The sequence below is a fragment of the Aristolochia californica genome, unplaced genomic scaffold (genome assembly GCF_029961685.1).
Source record: "Aristolochia californica isolate CCGP_79_NKW_82.1479 unplaced genomic scaffold, dmAriCali1.0.hap1 SCAF_6, whole genome shotgun sequence".
In the NCBI taxonomy this organism is placed as follows: Eukaryota; Viridiplantae; Streptophyta; class Magnoliopsida; order Piperales; family Aristolochiaceae; genus Aristolochia; species Aristolochia californica.
This window is the reverse complement of record NW_027182257.1, coordinates 86,054-112,913: the sequence shown is the minus strand read 5'-3', so window position 1 is coordinate 112,913 and position 26,860 is coordinate 86,054. Positions and strand designations below refer to the sequence as shown.

Below are 26,860 nucleotides of genomic sequence, written 5' to 3'. Positions count from 1 at the left end.
ATACAGACATTTTTGCCAAATAAAGTCGACTTTATCATCAATCATCCTTGAACCTTTTGGGACAGTAGTGCCCTCCGTCAAGCCTGTGCCTGAATTAGCCGGCTAGTACAACAACCAGCCTTACGAATTCTTGTCAATAACACCAATTCCAACGAAGCCCTCGTAATTTGTGAAAATGAAAAGTGAAACGATCTAATCCGCATCTTCTTAGCTTTTCCTTGCGTATTTGCGTTCATCCTATCTTGCAGTTCTGAATCATCCCAATTTAATTATAAATCTCATTAATTTGAAGCTCCAAAGAAGAAAAATCTTAATATAATATAGTACTTTTAGCAATTTTGTAAGCCTTATATAATTCTGCTGCTTATCGCAATTGGAAACAAAATGAAAAATGCAAACAGTAAACATGGTGAGAAAAAATTGTAAAAAACGAACAGTTAAAAAAATTGGATAAGAACACATACGAAACGTCACTGAAAAATAAAGAAAACCAACAAGAAATAATCTAGAAACTTGTAAGAAATATATGTATAAAAAAAGCTCTACAAATTTGCCGACAAAAGATATAAACGTGCAAACAATGGTAAACTCTTATTCATCATACATAAATGTCACCAATTGGGTAAACTTTGAAGCATTACAATGTCATAAGGGATAACCTGTCTCGCTCTGATCAGCAAAACCTCAGTGCCCTCTCAAGCTCTTTCTCGTCTGCACAGTTATATCCTAACAGGTAAGCCCGTGCCGCCAAAATACACACAAAAACATCAACTTCAGTAAGTTCTAAGGTTCGACTTCAAAGCAATGAACAAAGTCTAGAGGCGAATCCAAAAACAAGGATGGAAAAACGAGAATCTTCAAGAAAAAAGGATGGAGAAAAAAGCCTATTCCTTGAAGATTTGTCATAATCTTGGACACAGAATGACTCCTAAGAGACCTCCAAAAAAAAAAAAAACTAAACCTCAAATTCAGAAACAACAGATACGGCCAATAGAGCTAACTGCTCAATTCATAACAAAATACCCCTATGTTTTTGTCTTCTCATTGTTCCCCTTTTTTATGGCAGCAGTCGCCCCCTTATTCTTCATCTTCTGTTTCTCCTTCTTTTCCTCTTCTCTCTTCTGCCTCCCATGGGGAACCCTATTTATCCACTCCTTTTTTTATTCCTTTTCTTCTCTCTTTCTGTCTTTCTGCATACTTTTCCACTGTTTATTTAGAGAAGGCAAACTTTCCTGGTTTTCTGTTGCAGCATTTTATTTCACTATCCCGCGCCGCACGCCCCTCCCCCCCTTCTTTCTTCACTTTCTTGTGCTTTTCCCTAGCCTTCTTTCCCTCTAGTATGATTCCAATGGCTGCTCCCTCTTCTCTTATTCCTCAAGTATCCTCCTTTTCGCTCAGTTTTCTTTCCCTCTATGCAGATGAAGCTAAAAACAATCTACAGGTAACTTCATTTAAGAAATGGAAAAAATGCATCAAATAATCCGGTTAATAAAACATGGAGCTTTAGAAGTAGCTCGTTCTCATGTTTGTCCACAATAAACCCTGAATATTCCGTATCATCTGGTACATATAATCATAAAGATGGTGTGAATATGCAAAATAGGAGGATGTAGAGAGAGACATTGAAGAAGAAAAGCGGGAAAAAGAAGAGGAGAAGAGAAACTTCTTGAGAAGAGTCACATTGAGGTCGTGCTCGACCTCCTCTTCTATTTATTGAGGCTTAGTCAAACACAAAAATGCCCTTACATACTTAAAAAAAACACTTAAACCTTATATCTTCCAATGTACATAATCAAATTATATGGAACTAAGCCTAGTGACATAATTAAACATGTAGAAAAAGATAATGTAGACTTCAGAAACATATAATTATGTGAAAAGACCAAAATAGCCCTCAATAGCTTTTCTAACACTTCCCCTCAAGCTAGAGCATATATGTCCATAAAGCCCAAGTTGTTGTAGAATATTACAAAATTGCGTTTACCCAAAGTTTTAGTAAAGATATTTCCAATTTGATCACCAGACCGAACATCGCGGGTGACGACTTCTTTCCCCATTACAACTTCTGGAGTAAAATGACAATTCACCTCAATGTGTTTAGTCCACTCATGAAAAATTGGACTCCCTGCAATGGATCTAATTACCTGATTGTCACAATATGTAGTCATAGGTTCATCTTGATAAAGATCCAACTCTTGTACCATAGATCTTACCCACGTTAATTCACTGACTATATGAGTCATTTCTCTATACTCAGCCTCAGCACAGGATCAAACTACAACATTTTGTTCTTGCTTTTCTAGCCTATCAAGTTTCCTCCTAGAAACACACAATATCATGTACTAGACTTTCTATCCAGTTTGGAACCCGCATAGTCTACATCTGAAAAAGTTTCCATTTTCAAGTTATTATGAGGCTTAAAGAAGAGACCCTTTCGAGGTGACTCTTTCAAATATATCAAAATCCTTTATGCAGCTTTTAGATGGATTTTGCGAGGGCATTCCATGAATTGACTAACTACACTGACAACAAAAGAGATGCCCGAGCGAGTAACAATAGCATCTATGACTTTGCCAACTAGCCAGTGTTATTTTGTCTTATCACTAAGTTCAACACACTAATCATCATGAAGATCATGTTTCAATCGGCTTGGCACCCAATATTCTATACTATTGCAACATATTTGTGACATACTTCCTCCGTGTCAGCACAAGACTTGCCTTGTTTCTTGCCACTTTAATCCCTAGAAAATATTTCAGCGAACCAAGGTCTTTAGTCTGAAAATGTTTTGCCAGATGTGTTCTTACTTCCTCAATACCTATCACATCATTGCCAGACAATATGATATCATTCATATATACTAACAACAAATAGTTGCTTCAGAATAAAAAGTGAATGATCACAGTGACTCTTGGAAAATCCAATGGACATGATAACTTGGCTGAATTTCTCAAAACACGCACATCGTTTGTGTTTGAAACCATGTATAGTTTCCTTCAGTCTGCAAACTTTATTAATCTCCCCTTGAGTAACATACCCCAGAGGTTGTTCCAAATAAACTTCCACTTCCAGATCACAACAATAGAAACCAAAATCCGAACAAAGGATAATCTGACAACTAAAAAACAGTATCAAAAACATCAGTTCCATAGGTATGTGTGTAGCCTTTGGCCACCAATCTAGCTTTGAATCTCTCAATAGATCTATCAGCCTTATATTTCACTGCATACACCCATCTACAGCCAATACAAGAACCCCCCCCCCCCCCCTTGCGGCACTGCAAACGTTTTTTGAAATTTGTAATATATCTTCTTACCTAAATTGTAAATGGATGCACACACCCAGATCCGCCAATCACTTGGTGGACTATCATGCTAAAAGGGGTTCATCCCTCCAAAACCTCGGATGTGGAGGATGGCCCATCACAATAGGTTCTCTCTCCTCTTATTTTTGAATAAACATTCACACATTCCCTAAAAACAAAAACCAAAAAAAAACAAATACCTTTTCAAATACTCTTTCCAAAGAGTAATAGGAAGATGTAAAAAACTTACCTCAGGACATGTGGACGAAGTGGTTTCATGATCAGGTGTGAGAGGTAACTGTAGCCTGAAGTGAGGGCACCCGTTGCAGATGATATACTTGCAATGGTTTCTCAACAATAACACTAGGCAAAGGTCATGGATTATCCTCCACAGGTGCAGGAATAACTAACTTTGTGCCCGTAGTGAAAGAAGGAACCGCATCTATAATAGAGGATACAAAGAAGTGAGTATCCTCAAAAATGTTTGATAGGCAAATACAAATGTTTTCTTCGTAGAAGGAACAAAACATTTGTATCCCTTATGTACATGAGAATATCCCAAAAAACACGCCTAATTGCACGAGGAGACAATTTATCTCTAATTGGACCAAACACATATCCAAAACAAATGCAACCAAACACGTGGAGATAATGGGAATAATGGAACAGAAGGCAGTATGGGAATTTTACCCCCAAGAACAAAAGAAGGCATCCTGTTGATGAGAAAACATGTAGCAAGGACCACATCATCCCAATACAACTTGCATATATTTATACAAAATAACATCATACATGTCACTTCCAATAGATTACGATTTTTACGTTCAGATACTCAATTTTGTTGAGGAGTTAACACACAAGATGACAGATGAATAATTCATTGACAATGAGAAAATATATCAATTTTTTGATTCATGAATTCCAGCCTATTAATAATACAAAGCACACAAATAGAAGTAGCAAAGTGATTTTTTATTTCATTGTAAGAGTTTCAAAATACATCAAACACCTCATATTTCTGAAGGAAATACACCCAAGTACCTCTATTGAAATCATCAATGAACAAAAAGAAATACATATAACCAAATAAACCAATCATAGGACAAGGATCATCAAACGTCAGAATGAACAATGTCAAACAACTGATTGCTCCTGTGATGAGATACAAGAAATATTGTTCGGTGATGCTAGCCCAGCTAATACGATTCACACTGAAATGAAAGACTGGAAGGAAATGCAAGAAAAAGTTGAACCAATTTTATCGGATATAGATGACCTAACCGTAAATGCCACTGTACAGGTGAGACTACAGTGTAAAACATGTAGTGTAATATAATCTACCCTTCTCACGCAGGGAACCAATTACCATCTTCGTCACTACATCCTAAAAAATATAGTGGGTAGGATAAAAAGTTAATGAACAATTCATTGATTTTATTTTATTTTTGAAAAAGTGTGTATAGACTATTAAAAAGAAGAGAAGTACAAATCAAACCTAGGAGAGAGGGTCTACCTCCACAACAAAGTATTGGACTGAAATGCCCGTCTTAGCCTGAATTTCTGCCAAATGATTGGAAGAACGAGGAATGCTCTTCCAAGTACAATTCAAAAGGGAAATTAAGTTACAAATTTTTGAGTACGTGTCCCAATAACGCCACGGAGGTCTGATGGAATTCGCACACTTGTTAATGACGACCTTTGATTCGCCTTCGATGCAGAGTGGGCCCGTGAGACAGCTAGAAAAAAATTCAATTCCGTTAAGCAATTCCGAAAGTTTTGCTATTGTGGAGTCGAAGATACCAAGAGGGCCTGCGAAAGAGAAAAGGAGATCACTAGGGGTGGCATCGAGCCGAGCCAAGCCGAGCAGAGCCCAAATTTGCCTATGTTCGAGCCGAGCTTGATTTAAATATTTTGAACTCGAGCTCGAGCCTAAAATTGTTATCGAGCTCGAGCCCAATAATTTTAACCAAGTTCGAGGAGAGCTTCAACATTTTTTTGAGAAGTAAGTGTTAATGTATTACTGAAGAAAGAAGATTACAACCCTTAAAGCTAAAGAGACATTTCCTCCACAACAAGGTGTTGGAGGGAAACGCCTTTTTTAGCTTGAGCATCGGCTAAGTGATTAGCTGATATTGGAACATGTTTCCAAGTGCAATGTAAAACAGAAATTAACTTACAGATTTCCTCAAATAACTCCCAATGACGTCAAGGAGGTTTGGATAGCTTTGTGCACCAGTTGATAATGACTTGAGAATCTCCTTAAACTAAAAGAGCACCTTCCTTTTTTTGCTTAAAAAGTTTCAGACCGTTGTGCAGCCCATGTAATTCCGTGCTAGTAGAGTCAGATACACCAATTGAACCCGCATATGTGAAGATAAGATTGGCTTGTTCATCGTGAATAACTCCGCCAAAACCAGCCGGTCCCGGACATCCAAGAGCACTTCCATCAAAATTTAGTTTAAAATGCCCTTGGACCATTCAACCATTTCAATGGCTCTTGCCGGATCAGACATACCAACAACATTTCGCCAATTTCCTCGCATGTTTGTCCCTTTCAAGTTGTAGAATTCTTTGCGTTGGAGAACCCAAGAGGTTACTTGACCGATAATCTAATCACAAAGAACTTTCCGTGGGAGAGCTTTCTGATTGAATTTTTGATTATTTCTTTCTTTCCATAAATTCCATGCAATGTGTCCAACACGACAAGAGATTAAAATTTTTCCCAATTTTGGGAGACGAGAGCTAACCAAAGTTAGGATGGTGTTATGTAAATCTTGAGATGGGCAGTATGATATACCGATTTTATCTATCAATTCGGTCCAGATCTTATGAGCATATGCACAGTGCAGAAGCGTGTGATCCGCTGTTTCAGGAGATGAATTACAAAACGGGCATTCTGGGTTTGGAACATTAGTGCCACGTCTTTGTAAAGCGTCAGAGGTTAAGATTTTCTTGCGGCATATCGTCCAGATAAAGAACTTAACTCGAGGAGGAATAGGTAGCGACCATGCAAAGGCAGCAGGATGTGCTGCTTGGGGAGTCGGATATGAAATCATATGGTGGTACGCAAAAGCAGTGGAGAACATACCTTGTTTGTTCGGCGTCTAGATGAGTGTATCAGTAGAGCTTTTTAATGTTACTTCTAAGAGCAATTTGACTAGGCTAGTGGCTTCCAGTGCTTCAGAATCATTCAATGCTCGCCATAGATGTAGATTCCAGCCACCCGAAGGTTGCCAATGGTCAGAAACCATCGTGTTATGAGATCTTGATAATTGATAAAGACGTTGATGACTATCCTTCAAACAACTTGAGCCTATCCACCAATTCGTCCAGAACAGAGTTTCTTTTCCGCACCCGATGTAGCATTTGATGGCAGACTTGAAAGTTGGTAAAAAACCTCCCCCCGTCCATCCACCAGCTATATGTCTTCAACATTCATTTAAAACTTTTCAAAAAATATGTCTTGAGTTCGAGCTCCAACATACATTTAAAACTTTTCAAAAAATACATGTCAAATAAATTGTATATAAAATTATGCATATATTTTACATAAAATTGGGCATACGTTTTACATAAAATTAGGCATCCTCTACATAATTGGACATGACCTCTACTTAAAATTGGGAATAAGGGTGGCATCGAATCCAACTAAGTTTGAACCTTCCTATGTTCGAGCCAAGCTTGATTTAAATATTTCGAACTCGAGCTCGAGCCTAATAATTTTAATCGAGTTCGAGCTTAACCTACATTTAATACTCTATATAAAATATATGTCAAATAAATTATATATAAAATTATGCATACATTACTTTCTTGTGTTAGAGTTTAATGTGCACAATGAAAAATTTAATGGAAAGTAGAGAATAAGTTTATTAATAAAATACTATGATAGATTTAACTTTATTAAGATAATTTAATTTTATTTTTAAAAATTTTTAAAATAAGATAAATATTTTAATTTTAAAAAAATAAAAATATTAAATTAATTAAATTAAAAACTAATATACCTAAACAAAGACAATATATAAATTATCACTCTTAAATTTTTATATTTAAAATACTCTTAAAAGTCATAAATATATCAAGTAATAAATAGGGTATTTTATTAATAAAATAAGATAGATTTTTGTTTCATCTAAATTTTTTTTTTAAATGATGTTTCGTCTAAATTAATACAATAAATTTCAAAGAAAATTAAGATATTAATTTAGTTAATTATAAAAAATATAATACTTAAAAAAAATATTTAGTGTATATACTTAATCAAATTCTTACTTTTATTATATATTAATGATCACTTTTAAATTAATAATATAATATAATATTAAAAAACATTAATATAATAAATAAATAAAATATTTTATTAATAAAATAATATAAGTATTTTCATTAAAATCAACTGAATTAACTTAGTCTCAGCGTCGAGGGTGAGTAAAAGTGAATTTTTTGAGCCACTTTGCCTGGTGGAGACTGTATTGTACTCTGCATCTCACCCCCGAAAATATTAAAGAACTAATTGTACATAAAACTTTGAAGCCGGAAGCTATAGACCCTGTCTATCGCCAAATCAAGTACAAGTAGGGACGTGGAAGTTTCAAGTTGTGCTATACTGAAAGTCACAGGAGGAGTTACACAAGAGTGGTCGACCCAAAGAATAGGTAACTTTCATCCTCTCGCGATGGTCACAGAAATAACCACGAGGGTTATTTTCGAATTCCCTTCTGGATATATGACCCATTTTGCCAAGTCTCTTCATCATTTTCTCCTCATCCTCCTCAGCAGATGCTCCCATTATCAGCAGCGCGCCCAAAGCTACAAGGCCAACGCCGGCCACCGCGACAAACGCCACTGTCTCGACCGTCAGCAAAATCTTCTTCATCTGGCTCTCCCCCTCCTCAACTGGGGACGACGTTGGAGTTTTGGCCTTCTCGGGCGCCAGAGAAATCCAAATGGTGTTCAGGAGCTGCACCCGTTGTCCCCGTCGCCCATCGGTCATCCCGAACAAACTTTTGGAATCGTCGCGGTAAACCATCTTAGCTTAACAACAGATTCTCCCTCTCTGCAACTGCGGATAGCTATCGTTGGCGGACGGGAGGGGCTTGGCGGTGACGAGGGTAGGAAGAATTTTCCCCCCCCTAGCTCTTGCGCTCCAGCTCTCAGTCCCGACTCCCCCAAATCCCCCGATCCTACGCCGCTCATTAAATTAACGAGTCGACTCGCGAGCTTTCGAGCCGAACCTTGACTCAGTCGAGCTCAGCTCATTAATTTAAACGAGCCGATCCCAGATCTCGAACTCAACTCGAGATCCACGTATACCGAATCGAACCAAACTCGAGCCGGCTCGGTTCGAAGCCACCCTAGAGATCACCATTAGCATAATGGATAACTCCTCCATATCCCGCAAGGCCAGGGCAACCAATAGCGCTCCCATCGAAGTTAAGCTTGAAGTGGCCCAATGAGGGGGGGGTGTAAATCCCATTGTTGAAATTGAATCAGTAACTCATTCCAGAATGTGGCTCGGTCACCATACTGAGATGGACCATATATGCCCGCAATATTTGGTTTACAGTCAAAAATAGCTGCTTTGATGATGTCGCACTTGGAGTGCGAGCTGATTTCCCTAACGTTCCAAGAGAGAACTATCATCCCATGATGATGTTGAGAATATCCTCTTTTGAATAACATAATAGGCCTTGATAGTATTTGGAGAACTCCCAAGTTAGCTCCAACATTTTCTCCAGCTGATGTGGAGGGACACCATCCGAATAGGTCAGTATATGTTGTTGCATATTTGCGACCTGCTCCCTGGGGAGATGATAGGGAAGTTGCCTAGCCAATGGGGTCGGGGGGGAGAGGGAGTGGAGGGAGGGTCTAGAGTTGGGCAATATTGTTTCGGGGTGATGTTCTTCTCCTTATTTTTGTTTCTTCTTTTGGAGTAAGTGAGATAGGAGCAGGAGGGCTTTTTCTTTTTTTATGTTCTTCGGGAGTAGGTAAAGAGAAAGGGGGTGACAGAGCCTCTATTGGAGGACTCTCCATCGGTGTCCACCAGAGGTTTGCTAGAGTTGGGATCCATTGAAGCCAAGGGTGGTGGGCAAAGGATGATGGGGTATGGATTGCGGTCAGAAGGTGTTGGGTTGTTCGGGGGGTATTGTGCCATTTTATAAGATTTGGAAGCTCTATGGGAGGGGTTGAGGATCCTCGGGAACAAATAGATAGACCATCATTTTGGGGTTCCGATCGAGAGGGCGACAGGCTCGAGGTGGAGGGGTTGAAAGGATTGATGATTTGTTGAAGGTTTTTTGGGGATCTCAGTCTCGGCTTGAGGGGGGGGGGGGGGAAGGTCTAGATTGAGAGGGATAGGCGAGGGAGTTGAAGGTTTGAGATCTGTCAAAGGGGTTGGAGTAAATATGGAGTGTGTGTTTGGGTTCAAAGGGGATAGAGGAATCATGGGGTGGATATTTTTCGGGGTTGGGTATGGGTCGACGAAAGGCCAAGGGGCGGGCAAGGAGAAATGGGTGGGGAAGGGGCATATGGGAGCAAAAGGGGTTTTTTGGATTTAGGGGAGGGGTGGATAAAGATGCGATAGGTGTCATAGAGGAGACGTATGGAGTGGGGGCTAGGCGGGATGGGTTGTTGAGTCCTGAAAGGGTAGAGAGAGTCTCGAGGTGGGGGGTATCGGGTGGATATTTTTTGGGGTTTGGGTATGGATCGGCGAAAGGCTAGGGGGCGGGCAAGGAGAGATGAGTGGGGAAGGGGCATAGGGGAGCAAAAGGATTTTTTTGGATTTAGGGGAGGGGGAGATAAAGAGGCGATAGGTGTCATAGAGGAGACGTGTGGAGTGGGGCTGGGCAGGATGGGTTGTTGAGTGCTGAAAGGGGTAGAGAGAGTCTCAAGATAGGGGGGTATCAGGGTGGATATTTTTCGGGGTTTGGGTATGGATTGGCGAAAGGCCAAGGCGGCGAGCAAGGAGAGATGAGTGGGGAAGGGGCATATGGGAGCAAAAGGGGTTTTCGGATTGGGAAGGGGCGAATAAAGAGGCGATAGGTGTCATAGAGGAGACGTGTGGAGTGGGGCTAGGCGGGATGGGATGTTGAGTGTTGAAAGGGGTAGAAAGAGTCTCGAGGTGGGGGGTATCGAGGTGGATATTTTTGGGGGTTTGGGTATGGGTCGGCAAAATGCCAGGGGGCGGGCAAAGAGAGATGAGTAGGCCCGTGTCAGTCGGGGAGACAGTCATGCCGGGATTGGTTTTTGGAAGCGGAAGGACGGGAGCGGGGAGATTTTGGCCGATGTGTGGTGGGGGAGACGAATGGGAGGAAGGAATGTTTTGACATAGAGATGGGATGGGCAGAACAGGGGCACATGCCATGAAGATGGCCTGGGTGAGTTGTCGGGCGCGAAGCTTCAGGTATGAAGGGCTTGAAAAGATATCGAGGAGGGAGGTATCATGATGAGTAATCTTTGAAATTTGGGCAGAAATCAATGAAAAGCTAGGTGTCGGGCAAAAGGAAGGTGTTCTGCCCGAGGCAAGACGAAGCGTTTCAGTCAAGGGATCTGACAAATTCGGACTGATGGAAGGCAGGTTCATATTGGATTTGGTGATAGGTGATGAGGGGACGTTTGGGGGAAGATTTTTCTGGAGTTCAGATTTTTCAAATTTCGAATTTATTTTTGGGAAGGTACCTTGTGGAGGTTTCGAGGAGACCGTGCGTTGTTGAGTTGGGTTGACTCTCACCTTCCTTAACTCAGGGTTGGCTCGGTCCCGATTTGACTCAGCACTGAGCTGAGTTGAGTTGGACTCAGTACAGGATCTTGCGAGCCGAGATTCATGGAGGGGAGAACGATCATCTCCTCGAACTCCAAGATGATCCAGGCAGAAAAGTCTCTGAAAATAAGCTCAATGAGATGAGAACCACTTACCGGGGATTTAGGCTCGAGGAAGAATCTTTCCCAGAGCAGGTCCGTCGGTTTCTCTTCAGCCCAAGTGAGCACGCCGAAGATGTTCGCCAAGCTTTCTAAGGTATGGCAACATCAGAGATCCGTGGGGATGCCATGAGCAGGGAGGGGTGGCATCGAATCAAGCCGATTCGCGAGCAGCTCGAGCTCGGCTCGGTTCGGCTCAATAAAACCTGTACTCGAACTTTTTAAGGTATGGCAACATCAGAGATCCGTGAGGATGCCATGAGCAGGGAGGGGTGGCATCGAATCAAGCCGATTCGCGAGCAGCTCGAGCTCGGCTCGGTTCGGCTCAATAAAACCTGAACTCGAACGTTCGAGTACAGGTTTGGGCTCATTTAAGTAAACAAGCAGAGCTCAAACAAACCACGGTTCGGTTCAACGGCTCGCGAGCCGGCTCGTTACTTAACGAGCAATTTCAATTTTTAGGAATTGGCTCTCTGTCTTCAGCGATTTCGCCTCTTCCTCTTCGGGCTCGATTTCGATTGTCAACTTTCTATCTTCAGTTTCAAATTCGTGGAATCAGCCACAAAATCGGAAGGAAATGAGAAGGAAATCAGTGATGGCGATGAAAAGTTCACTCAGCCGGTAAATAGAGAAAGAAGAGGTATGCAATCCGCATTTTAGGTTAGTTTTCGTTTTTATTTGATTTCTACCTCTATTTATACGATTTCTTCCTCAATCTCTTCGTTCTTCGTCTTCAATCGATTTTTTGTAACCAAGGATTACAGAGGAACAATCTCTTCGTTCTTCGTCTCCTACTATTTCTTACTCAAATCTCTTTGTCCTTCGTCTTCTCAGCAAGGAACAAATCACAAAGGTGAATAAAGCCATTACGGAAGAGAAGGAAGCTCATCTGACCCTCTCTCCCCTTTCTCTCTCTCGGCTAGAGGTACTTGCCAGCAGGAAATCATTCTGGCTTTAGGCAAGTTCAACTAGCAGGAAGCTGTTCTGGGCAGGCGCATCCCGCAGGTCAGATCAGGCCACCCCTTATTTTTTCTGTGAATTATTGCCAGTTTTTTTAGTTTTAATGGTGGTTTCAGAGTTCTATTTCTGTTTTTTTAAAGATGGCTTGATAAATTGTTTATAATCGATTGAAATGGCCATTGGCAATAGATCTCAACTGTAACAGAATGCATTTCTGGCAGGATCCATTTGTGAAAGAGTAGAGTAAGTGAAAAACATATCTAATTTTGAACCACTGATAAAAAAAAGGGGGACTTGAACCTTCACGATTTCACATTTTGTTTCTCCTCTTCGAAGATAGATTTTGTCCTTTGGATGGTAAAAAACAAGAGTGCCCTTGATATGATGATGAACACCATGGGGTAAATGGTGTATGCCTTAGAATCTTTTAAAGAGGAGAAACATAAGAAAATCTTTTAATAATCAAGAGTAGCCTTAAGGATGAATAAGAGAGTAAAAGTGATAATTACAACTCCTTTTTCAAATTGTTTCCACCATGCATTGTATTTCTACCATTGCTGCTACTGGGGCTGAGACTTTGGTGAAGCTCGGCGTCCCGACTTCCCATTGCTGAAGGAAATCAATAAAGCAAACCATCCATCCGAATAGAAAAGTCTTGCTCCAACAGACTAGAAGATTGGTTTAAAGCTTACCAGTTACTTAATTTTTCATCATTTTCTGTTATCTAAATCTTGCTCCAGTTACTTTTTTAAAATCTTGTTGGACATAATGCTACCAGTTACATGATTTTTCATGTTTTTTTCATCATGGTAATTTTAATATTTTTAACTACAATAAGTAACTATTAGTGGAAGAGTATTTTTTTATCTGACAAGAATAAGTTTTATTTTTTTGTCATAGGTGGAGATTTTGCTCATGCAGGGACTTAGTATATTGTTTTCAAGTATGAAGAGAAAGAGCTAAAGTTTATAAATTTATAATGGATTTATAGTTTTTATTTGGGTGATTGTAAATTGATATTGATATTTTATTTAATTTTTTTGTGTTTGATTATTGTATAGAGTTTATTCATAATATTATGCAGTGTTTATAGAGTGTATAAACAATTTTATGTAGGTATTATGTATATAGGTCATGCCCAATTTTAAGTAGGTATCACGCCCAATTTTATGTAAAATGTATGTATATTTTTATATATAATTTATTTGACATGTATTTTTTGAAAAGTTTTAAATGTATGTTGAAGCTCGAACTCGGCTCGAGGTCGAGCTCAAACTCGGTTAAAATTATTGGGCTCGAAATCGATAACAATTTTAGGCTCAAGGTTGGGCTCAGCTCGAGCTCGAGTTCAAAATATTTAAATCAAGTTCGGCTAGAACATAGGAAGGTTCGGGCTCGGCTCGGCTCGGCTCGGCTCGATGCCACCCCTAGCCACAAGCATTCACTCAGTGGCCAGTAATTGTGAGGCCAGGGGCCCAAATTTCCATGCACAAAATTGGGGAGTCAGCTTCATTTCTAAGGCATTGCAGAGCATCTCGAGCATCTTGTGATCTAAGGATAATGAGTCATTGTCTATCCTGGATGTGAGTGATGTCCATTGGCCAGAGGGCTTTGGCATTTTTCCAAATCCAGTCTCCGATCTGCTTAGCTGAGTTATAATCAGGGTGGACTGAGATGACTGCGGCCATCGAAAAGCGCTTGGTTCCTTCACTTAGGGCTTGATCTGGGAGAATCAGTGAGATGTAGCTCTCGTGACGGTCATTTTTTATGTGGGCGAGGGTGGGAGTTTGAAGTTTGGCTCTGGGTTCTATGGTGGGGTAGGGAGCAAGAGTTGAATCGCGGTTTTTTCCTGGGGGAAAATGGTGGGAGGTAGGGGCACGATTTTTTTCCTAGGGGAGAAGGTGGGAGGTGGAGGGTCCGTCTTTTTCTGGTACAGTGTAGTGATGTTGGCTTCTGGGGGGGCTTTCTAAAGAACTAGTGAGACCAGAGGTGGGGCTTTGAGGGAGAAATAGCATACCCATGATTTTTTTCCCTCGCCGCTGCATGATGGAACACTCGAGTTTCCCTCCATGGTACTGCACGTGTATTTGGAATTCCAGGTCTCCGGTGAAGAGAGACCATTTGGAGCTTCTTCTCGTCCTTCCGACCAAGGCCTTGTCCAGGATGACGCTGAATGCTTCTGCTGCTCTGATAGGGATTGAGATGAAAAAAAAAATTCTCCAGATTGGGATAGGACTTGAACGGTTTCTCCATTTATGTCCTTTGCTCGCCGAAAGGAGATGAAGGCGCTTCCATAATTCTTCGTCTCGATGTGTGGCTGATGACAGTTTGCCATCCTGGGTCATCTTTTGGTAGCTTCGTATTGGATTCCTCTGCTAGTGATCTGTGTCGCTTTAGCTGCTGTGTGGTTCCCGTTTCTCTTTTTGAGACTTGTCCCACTCAAAGAGGTGGGGCAGAGACGAGGGTCGTGAAAGGAGGGGGACGACGAGGGACCCCCAAGGGGGTCGGGGGGTTTTCGCGTCATTGATTTTATCAACAAACTAAGAGGAAACTTGGTAACGGATAACACAAACTGAGGAGATATGATAGGGGCAACTGTACCAACTCCTTGAACCGATGAAACAGAACCATCAACTACCATAACATGCATAATATCAGATGACTCTTTTAAATCTGAAAATAAAGATGACATACCTAACATATGGGTTATAGCTCCTGAGTCAAGAACCCAGGTGGACGATGGACGCACATGAAGAGCATATATACTCGAACTAGCCAGATTGGTTGTAGGAGAGGAAGTTTGAGCCAGAGATGTTGAAGAAGAAGTAGTTGAGAGCAAAGCCATATGTTGCACTAGTCGTTCTTGTTGTAATAGTTGGTGCATTTTGTCAGATGACCTTGGTATAAAAATGCTTACCATCTCGGTAGGTGTTTCACTGCTATCATGAATGATCGAGTTTGCCGACGCTGGTTTACCAAACTTGATCCAACACTAATCTGAGAAATGATTTGTCTTGCCACAATGATTGCATTTTCTCTCAAATTTGCCATCACCTCGACCAAATCCATCTCTACCTCTGCCTCTACTGACTCTGTTACAACCTCTAAAAGATTCTGTAAAACTAGACGTATAAAGTGCAGAGGCCATCCACCACTTTAAGCCCTTTAGCACCTTTGGGTACCACATTAGTTTCACCACACATGATTCTATTGAATGTAGTAGACAGGGTAGGCATGTCATCTGAATCCAGTAATCGTGCCTTTACTCCATCAAATTCAGAACCTAGGCCATCAAGGAATTTAGCAACCAACAGCTGGTTCTGCTACCATTCGTCCGTAGTAAACGGATAATAGACATATATCTCCTGCCACACCCCTAAAAATTCACTGTAATATTTTGTAACAGGTCTGTTACCTATCTTGAGAGCAAAGAAATTTAAATATAATTCATACACTCAAGATAGATGTACTCTCTTATGCATACAATGATTCTAGAGACACCCACATCTCCTTTGAGATTTCACAATTCATGATTTGATTCTTCAATTTGGAATCAACACTATTTACAATCCATATCATAACTTGGCAGTCTTCTGCCTCCTAATCATCATTCATAGGTACAGGAAGATCATCTCTAATATATCTAGACTTCCGCCTGGCCTTTAAATACATTCGTACAAACTTAGACCGGCTAAGATAATTTTTCCCATTCAAGTTTTCCGAAGGGATAACAACGGTATCTTTTCCATCAGAACTACCAACTTCCCTTGATGGAGTATATACCTCACCGGAATCAGCCATGAGTACCCAAAACAGCCACAATGAAGCATAAATAACTTTAGGTAACAAGAAAGGTGCACAAGGTAGATGGGCCCCACTTCACAAAAAATTAGGGTTTTATGCAATCTGCATTGAACCCTAAATTGATACAATTTTCACCAATAGAGAGTGATTATACACTCAGAAATCACAAATCAGTAACAATTAGGGCTGATGTCATCTTTCAAGGAGATGTATTGGGCCACAACCAGGTAAGCCGAAATCTTCCCAAATCAAAAGCCTTTTTAGGACTCTATCTCATCAATAACTGCACTTAAATGCAGTGGTGGCCAACAACCCTAAGGTTTTGGCAGAAAACGAGAAGAAAACTTGATTTTTGTCAAACCAGTAGAGCACAAACCCTGAGGGACCTCTATCTAAGGTGACACAGTCTTCAATGGGGAGGAAAAACACAGAATAGAGGCTAGCAACAAGGATTCACTGCACTGAGACCATGTGAAACTGAAAAAAAGAAGGATATAAAGAGAGAAATTGAAGAAGAAAAGAGGGAAGAAGAGGAGAAGAGAGACTTCTTGAGAAGAGTCACGTTGGGGGTCGTGCTTGATCCCCTCTTCTATTTAAGTGAGGCCTAGTTAAAGTACAAAAAATGCCTTTACATACTTAAAAACACTTAAAACCTTATATCTCCCAATTTACATAATCAAATTATATGAAACTAGCCTAGTGACATTATTAAACATGTATAACAAGATAAAGTAGACTTCAGAAACATCTGCTGAAGTGAAAAGACCAAAATACCTCAGTAGCTTTTCTAACAGATGGCAATAAAAGAAAAAAATATAAAGCTCTCAAGAAAACCACACATACTTTCACTACTGGCCTGAAATAACTTTTAAATGAAAATCATATACAACTAATCTCAGCAAATTTTCAGAATTGTCCACTGACTTCAGTTCATATATTATGGCACCTCAACAGAACAGAACAGGGGAACTGCATAGCACTCCAAAACAAGATCTATAAAATGTCATTCGTAGGTATATCTTTTCCTTTTACTATCAAGTGTTTTCTGAAAGATAAAATACTAAGTTATAAATGTCCTGTATGGCCTTACCAAATCGGCCAGATCCCATGAAAGGCTCAGCTTCATCAGTTACACCAGCTTGTTGCTGATCCTAAAAGGTACAAATCCAAGCATTAGTTATAATATCGCAAAGTTGGAGAATCAGCAGAGAAAATAAAATTGAACTGCATTTTCCAATGGGCCACAAATCAGGTGGTTTATTTCTTTACAAATTCCAAAATTGATTTATTGTGTTAATATTAGGAAAATAACATTAAAAGGGTACGATGTGATGACCTATAACACTGAAACTGCCAGATAATGCAAAATAAAGACACTTCTTTTAAGGATGAAATGCATCAGCAGATATCCAAACATACAAAAGTTATAACCATCAACATACAATGAAATAATAAGTTCCACAAAACAAAAACAAAAAAAAAAACTAAAAATGATGGAACAAGAGAGGCAGAAAACTAGCTCCACCAGCTACAATGGAGGCCAACATGTCATGTTGACAAGTAATATTAATTTTTTGTCAATGTTACAACATGAATCCCATTATAAGATTAAATAATGAGAATAAGAGAGCAAATTTTGCACAAGCACCGGTAGCCCTGGTAACAGGGCATATTTGGAAAGGAACCTCCAGGTCCCGATCTTGGTGTCTCATTTTAAACAGACTTCAAATATTAGACAGAATGATCAAGCCTGTCATTAACAAACTTAGTCAATTTTTTACTGGATTTGGACATAGCTACTCTCTTAGATATGGCTCTAAAATTTTTAAGTTTTTCAATACACTTGCTACACCATTAAATTTTCTTTTTTAAAATAAAAAAATTTATTAAGAAAAAATACCAATAGTGTAGCAACATGGAAAAAAAAAAAAAAAAAAAAAAAAAACGCCTGTTATAAAACACTCTTTCTTAATAACATGAAACAAGTGATTTTAAAAAAAAAAGTAAAAAAGGAAACTCAGATAGGGGAAAGAAGAGGGGACAGTTGGGAGGTCTTGCACCCAAATAACACTTGTGTATATGAGTTTAACATTCCAAAAATAAAAATAAAAGTACAACACTCCCAAGTTTTCTTTGCCAGTGGTTTACTGCTAGCATAAGCTTTTTTTTTATAAAGATGTATTTATATTAACAGAGAAAATTACAAAGGAAGAGGGAGCAGATCCCTCAAACAAGAGATTGCAGGAACGCTCCCTGCTTGGCTAGCACATCTGCAGCCGAATTTGCAAATTTCGGAATGTGAGACCAAATACAAAAGAGTAGTGAGGTAATATAAAAAATCTCCCGAAAGATGTCCCAATGGCGCCATGATGGAGGGGAAGCATGCTCGCACCATCCAATGACCACCTTCGAGTCCCCTTCAATGTGAATGGGACTACTGCAATTGTCTCTGAAAATGCGAAGCCCATTGAGGAGGTCATAGAGCTCAGCCAACGTTGAATCAAAAATGCCTGACGGGCCGGCATAAGAGAAACATTGATTGCCAGATGGATCCAAAATAACTCCCTCAAAACCAGCGATCCCGGGATTGCCAAGAGAAGAGCCATCAAAATTCAACTTTAGGTAACCAACTTCCGAGGGGGTCCACTCCTGCATGGCTGGAACCTTGATCCCAAAGTGCATCCTTGCCAAAATACTCCAGTTATCACAGATAGAGGTTCCTTTGAAGGAGGAAAAAGACTTCTTAGTTAGAAGCCAAGTGGATATTTGCCCCGACACCCAGTCCGCTGCTCTTACTTCTGATTCACTTTTAGCATCAAACCGCCTTTGGTTGCGTTCATTCCAAAGCCCCCACAGTAGGAAACTGGCACAGGCGGAGATCATCACTTTTCCGAGACCAGGAAGGGGAAAGCCAATGATCGACTTGCTGAAGGATATCAGATCAGCTAATATACAGAATTGTAGCCCCAACTTGCATAGAACAGAGGTCCACACATTCCATGAGAAGGAGCATTGTAGAAGAATATGACTGGCGGTTTCAGCTTTAGTGCTACAAAAAGTACAGAGGGGGTCGATAGATGGGTGGCCCCTTCTACTAAACACATCTTCCGTGAGAATCTTACTCTGACAAACGCTCCACGTGAAGAATTTTATCTTTGGAGGTGCACAAAGACTCCATAAAAAGTAGATATCATGCTCCCTTTGCGTGGAATCTCAGCCATTAATGTAGTTGTATGCAGATGAAACTAAAAATGTGTCGCTTTTGTCAGACCACCAAATAAGCCTATCCGCATCAAAAGGTCTCATTCTGACAGAATTCAAAGAGTCCAATAAATTGCTCGCTTCCAAGGCTTTTGAGTCTAAAAGGCCCCTTCGAGGGTGCAGGTTCAGACCCCCCCTCCCCCTCTCAAAAACATCGACAACTGACATCTCCCTTTGTGTAGAAAGGAGGAATAGATTCCTGAAGGAATTCCGCATAGGCTCTTGCCCTGTCCACAAATCATCCCAAAATTTAAGCGATCTACTGCTTCCAACATAGAATCTACTGGCTAAGGAAAATTTCTGGAGAAGTGAGTACAATGATCTCCATATTGAGGACAGTCCTCTCCGATTTCCACCAAACATCCACCATGGAGAGTTCCAACCCAGCTTGACACGAACCATATCCTTCCATAGATTATAAGAATTAGTGTTGAACTTCCATAACTATTTAAAGAGCAATGATTGGTTCATTTCTTTTGATTTTAGAATCCCCAGTCCACCCAATCTCTTTGGCAAACATACTTCATCCCATCTGACCAGGTGATATTTAAATGTATCGCTTGATTCCCTCCAGAGAAACCTTCTTTTCATCTTATCCATAAAGGACAAAGCATAATTTGGGATGCCCACAATACAAGACTTAAGGAGGATTAGCCTACCAGCTTTGCTGAGGAGACACCCCTTCCAAGTTGCTAATTGGGACTCCATTTTTTCAACCACCGCATTCCATTGAAGAGGGGGAGGCCAAGGTACGTTTTTGGAAGGCTAGTAGTTGAACAACCAAATAAATTCGCCATCCATGCAAGAAACTCAGGGCCAACATTGAATCCGATGAGGGAGGTTTTCCCCCAATTAATTTTCTGCCCAGACGCTAATTCAAAGAGGCCCAAAACTGCTTCGATCTTTTTGGCTCCATCAATATTTCTGATTCCAAATAATATGGTGGCATCCGCATACTGAAGTATAGCAATATTAAAAGCTTGTTGGGGACTAGTAGGGGGGAGTCATCCAAGATTAACAGCGAAATAAAACATAACAGAGAGGAATTCTGCTACTATATTGAATAAGAGCGGAGAGAGAGGGTCGCCTTGTTTGATCCCCCTAATTCCTTTGAAATACCCACAGACCGAATCATTGAGGATGAGGGAATAGGATGCCAAGCCCACACAACTTCTGATCCAAAACCGCCATTTTTCTCTGAAACCCATTTTTTCCATTATCTCATCAAGCAGGATCTAATTTACTCTATCGAAAGCTTTTTCCAGATCAAGCTTAAGGGCGATTCTCGGATCTTGATTATGTCAAAAGTGATCCATAAGCTCGTGGGCTGCCATTGTGGAATCTCCCCTTAAGGAAAGTTCCTTGCCCTCAGTGGATGACGATAGGAAGCAATACTTTTAAATGACAAGCCAAGATTCTTGCAATAATTTTATATGCACTCGTAACAAGACTGATTGGGCAAAAATCCTCTGGTTTCTCAACACTTGCTTTCTTCGAAACCAACGTGATAAAAGATGCACCAATGTTGTGGAAGGTGATGTCATTCCTGAAGAAGCCATGAATCATTGCACTAATATCTTCCTTGAGACGAGACTAAAATATTTTTAGAAAATCTCCATTGAAGCCATCAGGGCCAAGGGCCCTATCGCTTTCCATGCCCAAAACTGCCCGCTCAATTTTTTCAGAAGAGAAAGGGGACTCAATCAGTGAAGCGGCTGCTGGAGAGAGTCAAGAGAAGTTTATGTGTTAAAACTTCGGCCTATTGGGACACTCCTCCGAATATAGATCTGTAAAAATCTTAATCAACTCGTTAGTAATCGAGGTCGGGCACGACGTTACTGCATTATTAATGCATAATGAGGTAATTCGGTTGGATCTCCTCTTTGTCGAAGCAACGACATGAAAAAATTTAGTGTTTGCATCCCCATCCTTCAACCATTTGAATCTGGCTCTTTGCTTCCAACAGATCCTCTCTTGGTGCAAGATAGTATTGAGTTTAGAATTTAGAGAAACTCGGGAAGAAAACTCATCAGAAGTTAGGTAACTTTGTTCCTCCATCAGGTCCAAGGCCGCGATCTGAGAGAGAAGGGAGGCCTTCTCGACACCCAAAGAGGCATGTCAAGAAGGCCCACTCCTTCTACCAAAGCTAGAACCTTCATTTATTTTTCCTTTTATGAATCTCAGCTTTAGAGAGAAGGCCCACTCCCTTCTACCAAAGCTAGAACCCTCATCCCACCATCCATCGATAAGAGCTTCAAAATTTTCCTCCATCAACCATGAATTTTCGAAACGAAAAGGAGAGGGCCCCCATTTTTCAAAAACAATGGTCAACATGATAGGCCAATGATCAGACCCTACCTTATTGAGAACTCGTCCAGTAACATTCCCAAACAACTGTATCCAGTCACGACACGCCAAGAAACGGTCCAATTTTGAGAGAATAGGTTGTTGCTGGCAGTTTGTCCAAGTGTAGTTCTTTCTAAAGAGAGGAATCTCATCCAAACCACATCCGCCAATGAAATCCAAGAAGTCTTGCATTGAGGCAAAAATGCGGGTTGACGGAGGTTTCTTCTCATGACAGTATCTAATCGCATTGAAATCCACCGCAAATATCCATAAGAGATTCCAATTCTGTTGAAGCGCACTGAGCTCATCCCATAATAGGCTTCGCTCCCTATACCTGGTCAGACCATACACACCGCCCACGCACCAAATTCTGTCGGAGGAGAGATCTCTAATTTGGATACCCAAAGAGATCTCCCTACTGCTAGCATCAAGCACATGACATGCCAGTAACAACCAAATCTCCACACACAAAAAAGGGAGGGGAAGGGAAGGAGGAGGAGAAGGAGAGGGAGAGAAGAAGAAAGAAAATCTGAGATTTCTTATTTAAATTGCCCATCCTTAAGATTCTTGCAGAAGCAATGAAATTGCATTTATTTCTCCCAATGGATGAAGTATCCAGACAATTCAAACAAAACAGTTTAGTGGGTAAACTAGCATCCCATGCCTAAGGCATAAGTAGACTAACATCCCATGCCTTAGCCATAACCAAATAATGAAATAAGGCCAAGTTAGCCATGTGCCAAGAGCTTAGTTTTGTCCATTGCATAACCCATCCCATCCCTAACTTATGCAGGCATGCCTTCTCCAGCAGGTTGCGTAACTAACATCTGTACAAGCTCTATTTTTAAATCAACTGTTTGTTAAGAATGAAGCCTACAGACCCCACATTCTAGCACGCCCACAAGAACACTTTGCTATTCTATAAGATAATACAGTGTGCATAGGCAATTACACCAAGTGCAATGGCATATTAGGAAATCATATTTAGCTCTCCATACGTTTTGGTTGCTTCTTAACAGCTGCATACTGATAATAAAGGCAATTTCGGACTCTAGGGCTTGATATGAGATTGGGCCAGTGCTGCTTAAAATTGGTCTCTGCTGTACAAGTTTGTTTATATGATACAACAATGGATGATTATGACAACAATAATGGCAGGGCCAAGAAATTAATGAAAGATGTAAAGAAAAGGTGGACTCACAGCAGTTGTCTCCTCCTCACATGGAGAGAGCAACCTATCAAAGCAGTGCCCTGAAATAGTACAAACCAAAAGCCCATCTGTATCAAAGATTGTCTCACGACATGTTTCATCACAGACTGTAAAAAGAGAAAAATGAGAATCAGATAAAAAATTTCAACTTCAATATATGCTAGATCTGTTCTCAAAAAACATATGCTAGATCTCAGCTTCAGCGAAAAACAATCTCAATTTCTCAGGGTGGTACAGTGACTTGCCATGAACACGACCAGTCTTCTCACAAAGAAATACATCTCCTATTTGAGAGTATGAACAAGTTTTCCCAGAGCAAACATGGTTCGCAGCCACATCATCACTCATGCCTCTACTACTTTTCCATATAGACACTTGATCAGCAACTGTTTTGTCAAGAATTAAGTGATCACCGTTCACCTCCACACCCAAACACCAATATTATCAAAAGAGTTAGGAGACAATATGTAGAGGGTTTTCATTTAACTCTAGGGCACGTGAACGTCACCTCTTACCTGTGAAGGAAGAGGTGTTTGGCTTCGCTTGGCCACTTGCATCTGGATGTAATACTCCTTGAACTCAGGTGGTGTATTCCTGACAAACTCAACCATGTCTTCTTCATCACGCTGCAAACAAATTTATCCCTTAGAAGAAAGGAATATAAGGAGGTCCATAAACCTGAAATGTCTTTCTTTGGCCCTCTCTGTGAACCCTAACCTCAAACAGGTTGGGAAGATTAAAAAGATGAGACTCTGGAATAGAGAGCGTCCCTAGGGTTTAAGCATTAAAAAGGACCCATACTAAGATACATATGTTTAAAGAAATAACAAACAAACAAAAAACTAAAGATACATGGAAACATTAAGCGAGCTTACTTTTTTTTTGTAAACAGGAATTCAAATCTGGATAAATCTATAACAGTACCTGGATGTAAAGTTTCTTCCAAGCACATGCTCTCAACTTCCCACCAAGAGATGATAAGCCCCAACGCATACAATACCTGCAAAAATTTAAATGTTAGTGTCAAATCTCTAGCGTAACAACAGACAAGTAAGAGAAAGATAACTGTAAGTTAGGGGTGGCATCGAACTGAGCCGGTTCGCGAGCAGCTCGAACTCGGCTCAGTTCGGCTCGATTGATCTCGATCTTAAATTCGAGATAGAGTTCGGGCTTGTTTAAGTTAACAAGCTGAGCTCGAGCAAACCGTGGTTCGATTCAGAAGCTCGCGAGCCGGCTCGTTAACTTAACGAGGGCCCGAGAAAAATCAGCGATGCAGGAGATATGCAGCAGGTAGCGGCAACTCTGAGCTCGGGAATCAGGGAAATGGGGATTTCGGGCTCGGGAAGATTGGAGGAAAATCAGCTGCTGCTGGCGAGAAAAATCGGACTGAAATCTGCTTGTTTAGGTAAGTTTTGGTTTTTAAATCGATTGCATTTCTTTTTCTTCAATGTTTTTCTCCAATTTCTTCCTCTCTGATCTTCATCCTTCTGCTAATGGTGCTCTTGATTCCCAACTCCAACTCCGTTGCTTGCGTTTCCACAGCAATCATCAAAACGACATTCATATTCTCCACATTGTAAGAAAAGAAAGTGAGGTTTCAGGTTCCAAAGAGGAAGAGGAGCTGGAATTCATGAACGAGAGTCAATAAATCCACAATCCAAAGGTACAAAAGGTTGGAATAATTATCTCTCCTTTCTAATGAAAGATAAAAAGTCAGAAGACCAGAAAAGTAATTCTGGCAAAGAAGAATAAGACCATTATTCTCTTCCCAAGCTAAATCACTGACTTTTCTTCTTAAATGAAAGCCACCCACTAATGGGTTATGGATAGATGAACGAGGGCGGCCGCCATTTTTTATCCAAACAATCCATTGATCAAGGCGGTGGTCATCTTCTAAAAATCTCTTGGATCAAAGGTTCTGGCCAGTTTGACGGTCCCAAAATGGACATCTGTGGATTTTAATGTTCGATGAAGATGATATAACAATGAAGACAGATAAAATAAAGGCTTGTTTTGGACAATAGCACTAATTAGAAGAAGGACAGTAAGGCTTGTGGCTCATATCTGGCTCGAACTCTATTTATTTCGTAAACTCGTCGGAGATTTTTACATAATTGAAAGTTATTTTGACTTCTATTTTAGCAGGTATGTTATTTCAATGATTTTTTTGTGTTTGATTATTAAATAGAAGTCGGAGATTTTATTTTAGCAGGTATAAGTTTATTTTCTGTTGGTCAGTTAGTCGCTGTAATTGACTGACAAATTTGTTGTAATTCTTAACCCCATAAAACTGATATGTCCTGTAACTGTAAGCATTTCTCTATCAATTAAATTGTCTTTCAGAAGTTAGAGTTCACGCAAAAACAGTGTGAACTGTTTGTGGAATTGACTTTGGACAATACCTTTATCAATTCTTAAATTGTCTTAAAGAAGAGTGAACTGTTTGTTTTGTGGTGGAATTGACTTAAAAGAATCTTTGTAAAAAAGGGAAATTGTGATTTTTTTTACATATGATAGAGATGTGAATGATTAATGTTAATCACTTACAGATCTGGTCAAAATGATTTCCCTATGAGAAGGGAGTTGTATTTCTTTTGTTGTGATTTATGGAGGCCCTTCAACTTATTAAATAGAGTAATTCCCAATATATATGCAAGGCTCCAACTATATATATTTCAGTTAAATTATAACCAAATCCTGAAGTTGGAGCTTGAACTCAGTTAAAATTATTGGACTCGAGCTTGATTATAATTTTAGGCTCGAGGTTAGGCTCAGCTCGAGCTCGAGTTTGAAATATTCAAATCAAACCCATCTCAAACATAGGCAGGTTCGGGTTCGGCTCGACTCGATGCCACCCCTAATTATAACAAGATCTTAGGCATGCTCATGATAGAAAATCCACGATTGCAAAAACTTGTCAAGAAAAAAAACAAAACTCATGTTTCAATCCCACAACTAAAACCATGTCATGTATTCTAAAGAAAACTGTATCGAATACTTGGAATCTAATCATTCTGTAGCAGAATTTTTTTTTGACATTATTAAAAGAAAACCATATGAAGCTGGAGATACTGTCATTATCAAACAAATCCTTCAGCTAGGTAACTGTGTAATAAGCAGCGATCAATCCTTCAGCTACAGGCACAGTGAAATCAAATAATTACGTCACATGCATTTAGTTACTGATGAAATAAGAAATAGTGATATTAGTTGATGTAATTCACCAGGAGCATGAGATACTTACAGACGCCGCCACAGACTTTCATCAGATGCTGCAAAGTTGAGGAACTTGCAAACGAGTGAGCACGAAATAAGATCCTGTGATTAAACCAGAGGTTGAGTTAACAAGAAAAATTGCCATTATCTCCAATGTGGACAAAGTTTCAATTTTTACAGTTACATGGTTAAAATGCTGGAACCTCTGAAGATAGGAATTTGAAGATGTGGTGAAAGAGCTCTGGAGGTATCTTGCTGAAAATTCCGGTTTCGATCTGCGCCGTGGGTCTGCGATGGCAAGCAGCTAGAGAAGTGCTTTCTTTTTCAAGGCGCGGCCTCTTCGACGGCCTCGTAATTTTGGATTCCTGCAATATCATGAGCGTTTTTACCACTTCCTTTCCTCGATTTTTTAGTATCCGGGTCACCGGATTCAATTTCCGTATTGCATAACTAATGAAAATTCTAGAAAAATCAATTAATGGGTTCCGGACGCGAAAAGCCAGCAGGCTGATCAAAGGAAAAGCGTACCTGGTCCGAGGCCTCGGAAAGGATCTCTGACTCGAGAAAGTGAGCCAAGGTATCATCTTCGTCGTCGGAAATAGTCATGGTTGACGTACAGAGGAGAAGCAAATTGTGTATACAACTCAAGTCCACTCACAAGCGCCGCGATTCCAAATCCTGCCGCCGTTGGCCACCTCGAGCTCCACCCTCATCAGCCGTAACGATGACATCCACCGGGAACATCCAAACTCTGAAGCAAGAGGAGGATAAGCAAGTCCAAACCATACTCGTACGGACGAAAGAGGCGATTGCTAGTTGTCGAGGGGTGCGTCGCATCA

The 26,860-nt window shown here is 40.3% G+C and overlaps 1 protein-coding gene across 5 annotated transcripts; it reads right to left on the bottom strand.

The window, feature by feature from the left end:
• Positions 1-164: 164 nt before the first annotated feature.
• LOC137933893 (F-box protein SKIP31-like) lies at positions 165-26,860 on the bottom strand. 5 transcript variants are annotated; one of them, XM_068777987.1, is made up of 10 exons: positions 26,550-26,860; positions 26,225-26,386; positions 26,050-26,123; positions 23,730-23,805; positions 23,321-23,431; positions 23,051-23,225; positions 22,797-22,912; positions 17,079-17,139; positions 660-726; positions 165-250 (listed from the first exon to the last, which is right to left on the bottom strand). In XM_068777987.1, the coding sequence occupies exons 1-9, from the start codon at positions 26,625-26,627 to the stop codon at positions 674-676; spliced, it is 906 nt and encodes a 301-aa protein (XP_068634088.1). In that variant the 5' UTR covers positions 26,628-26,860; the 3' UTR covers positions 165-250; positions 660-673. The 5 variants fall into 5 exon arrangements, with proteins under 5 accessions (XP_068634088.1, XP_068634086.1, XP_068634085.1 ...); XM_068777985.1 differs by lacking the exon at positions 165-250 and adding an exon at positions 3,555-3,746 and having other exon boundaries at positions 488-726; XM_068777984.1 differs by lacking the exon at positions 165-250 and adding an exon at positions 3,555-3,746 and having other exon boundaries at positions 488-711.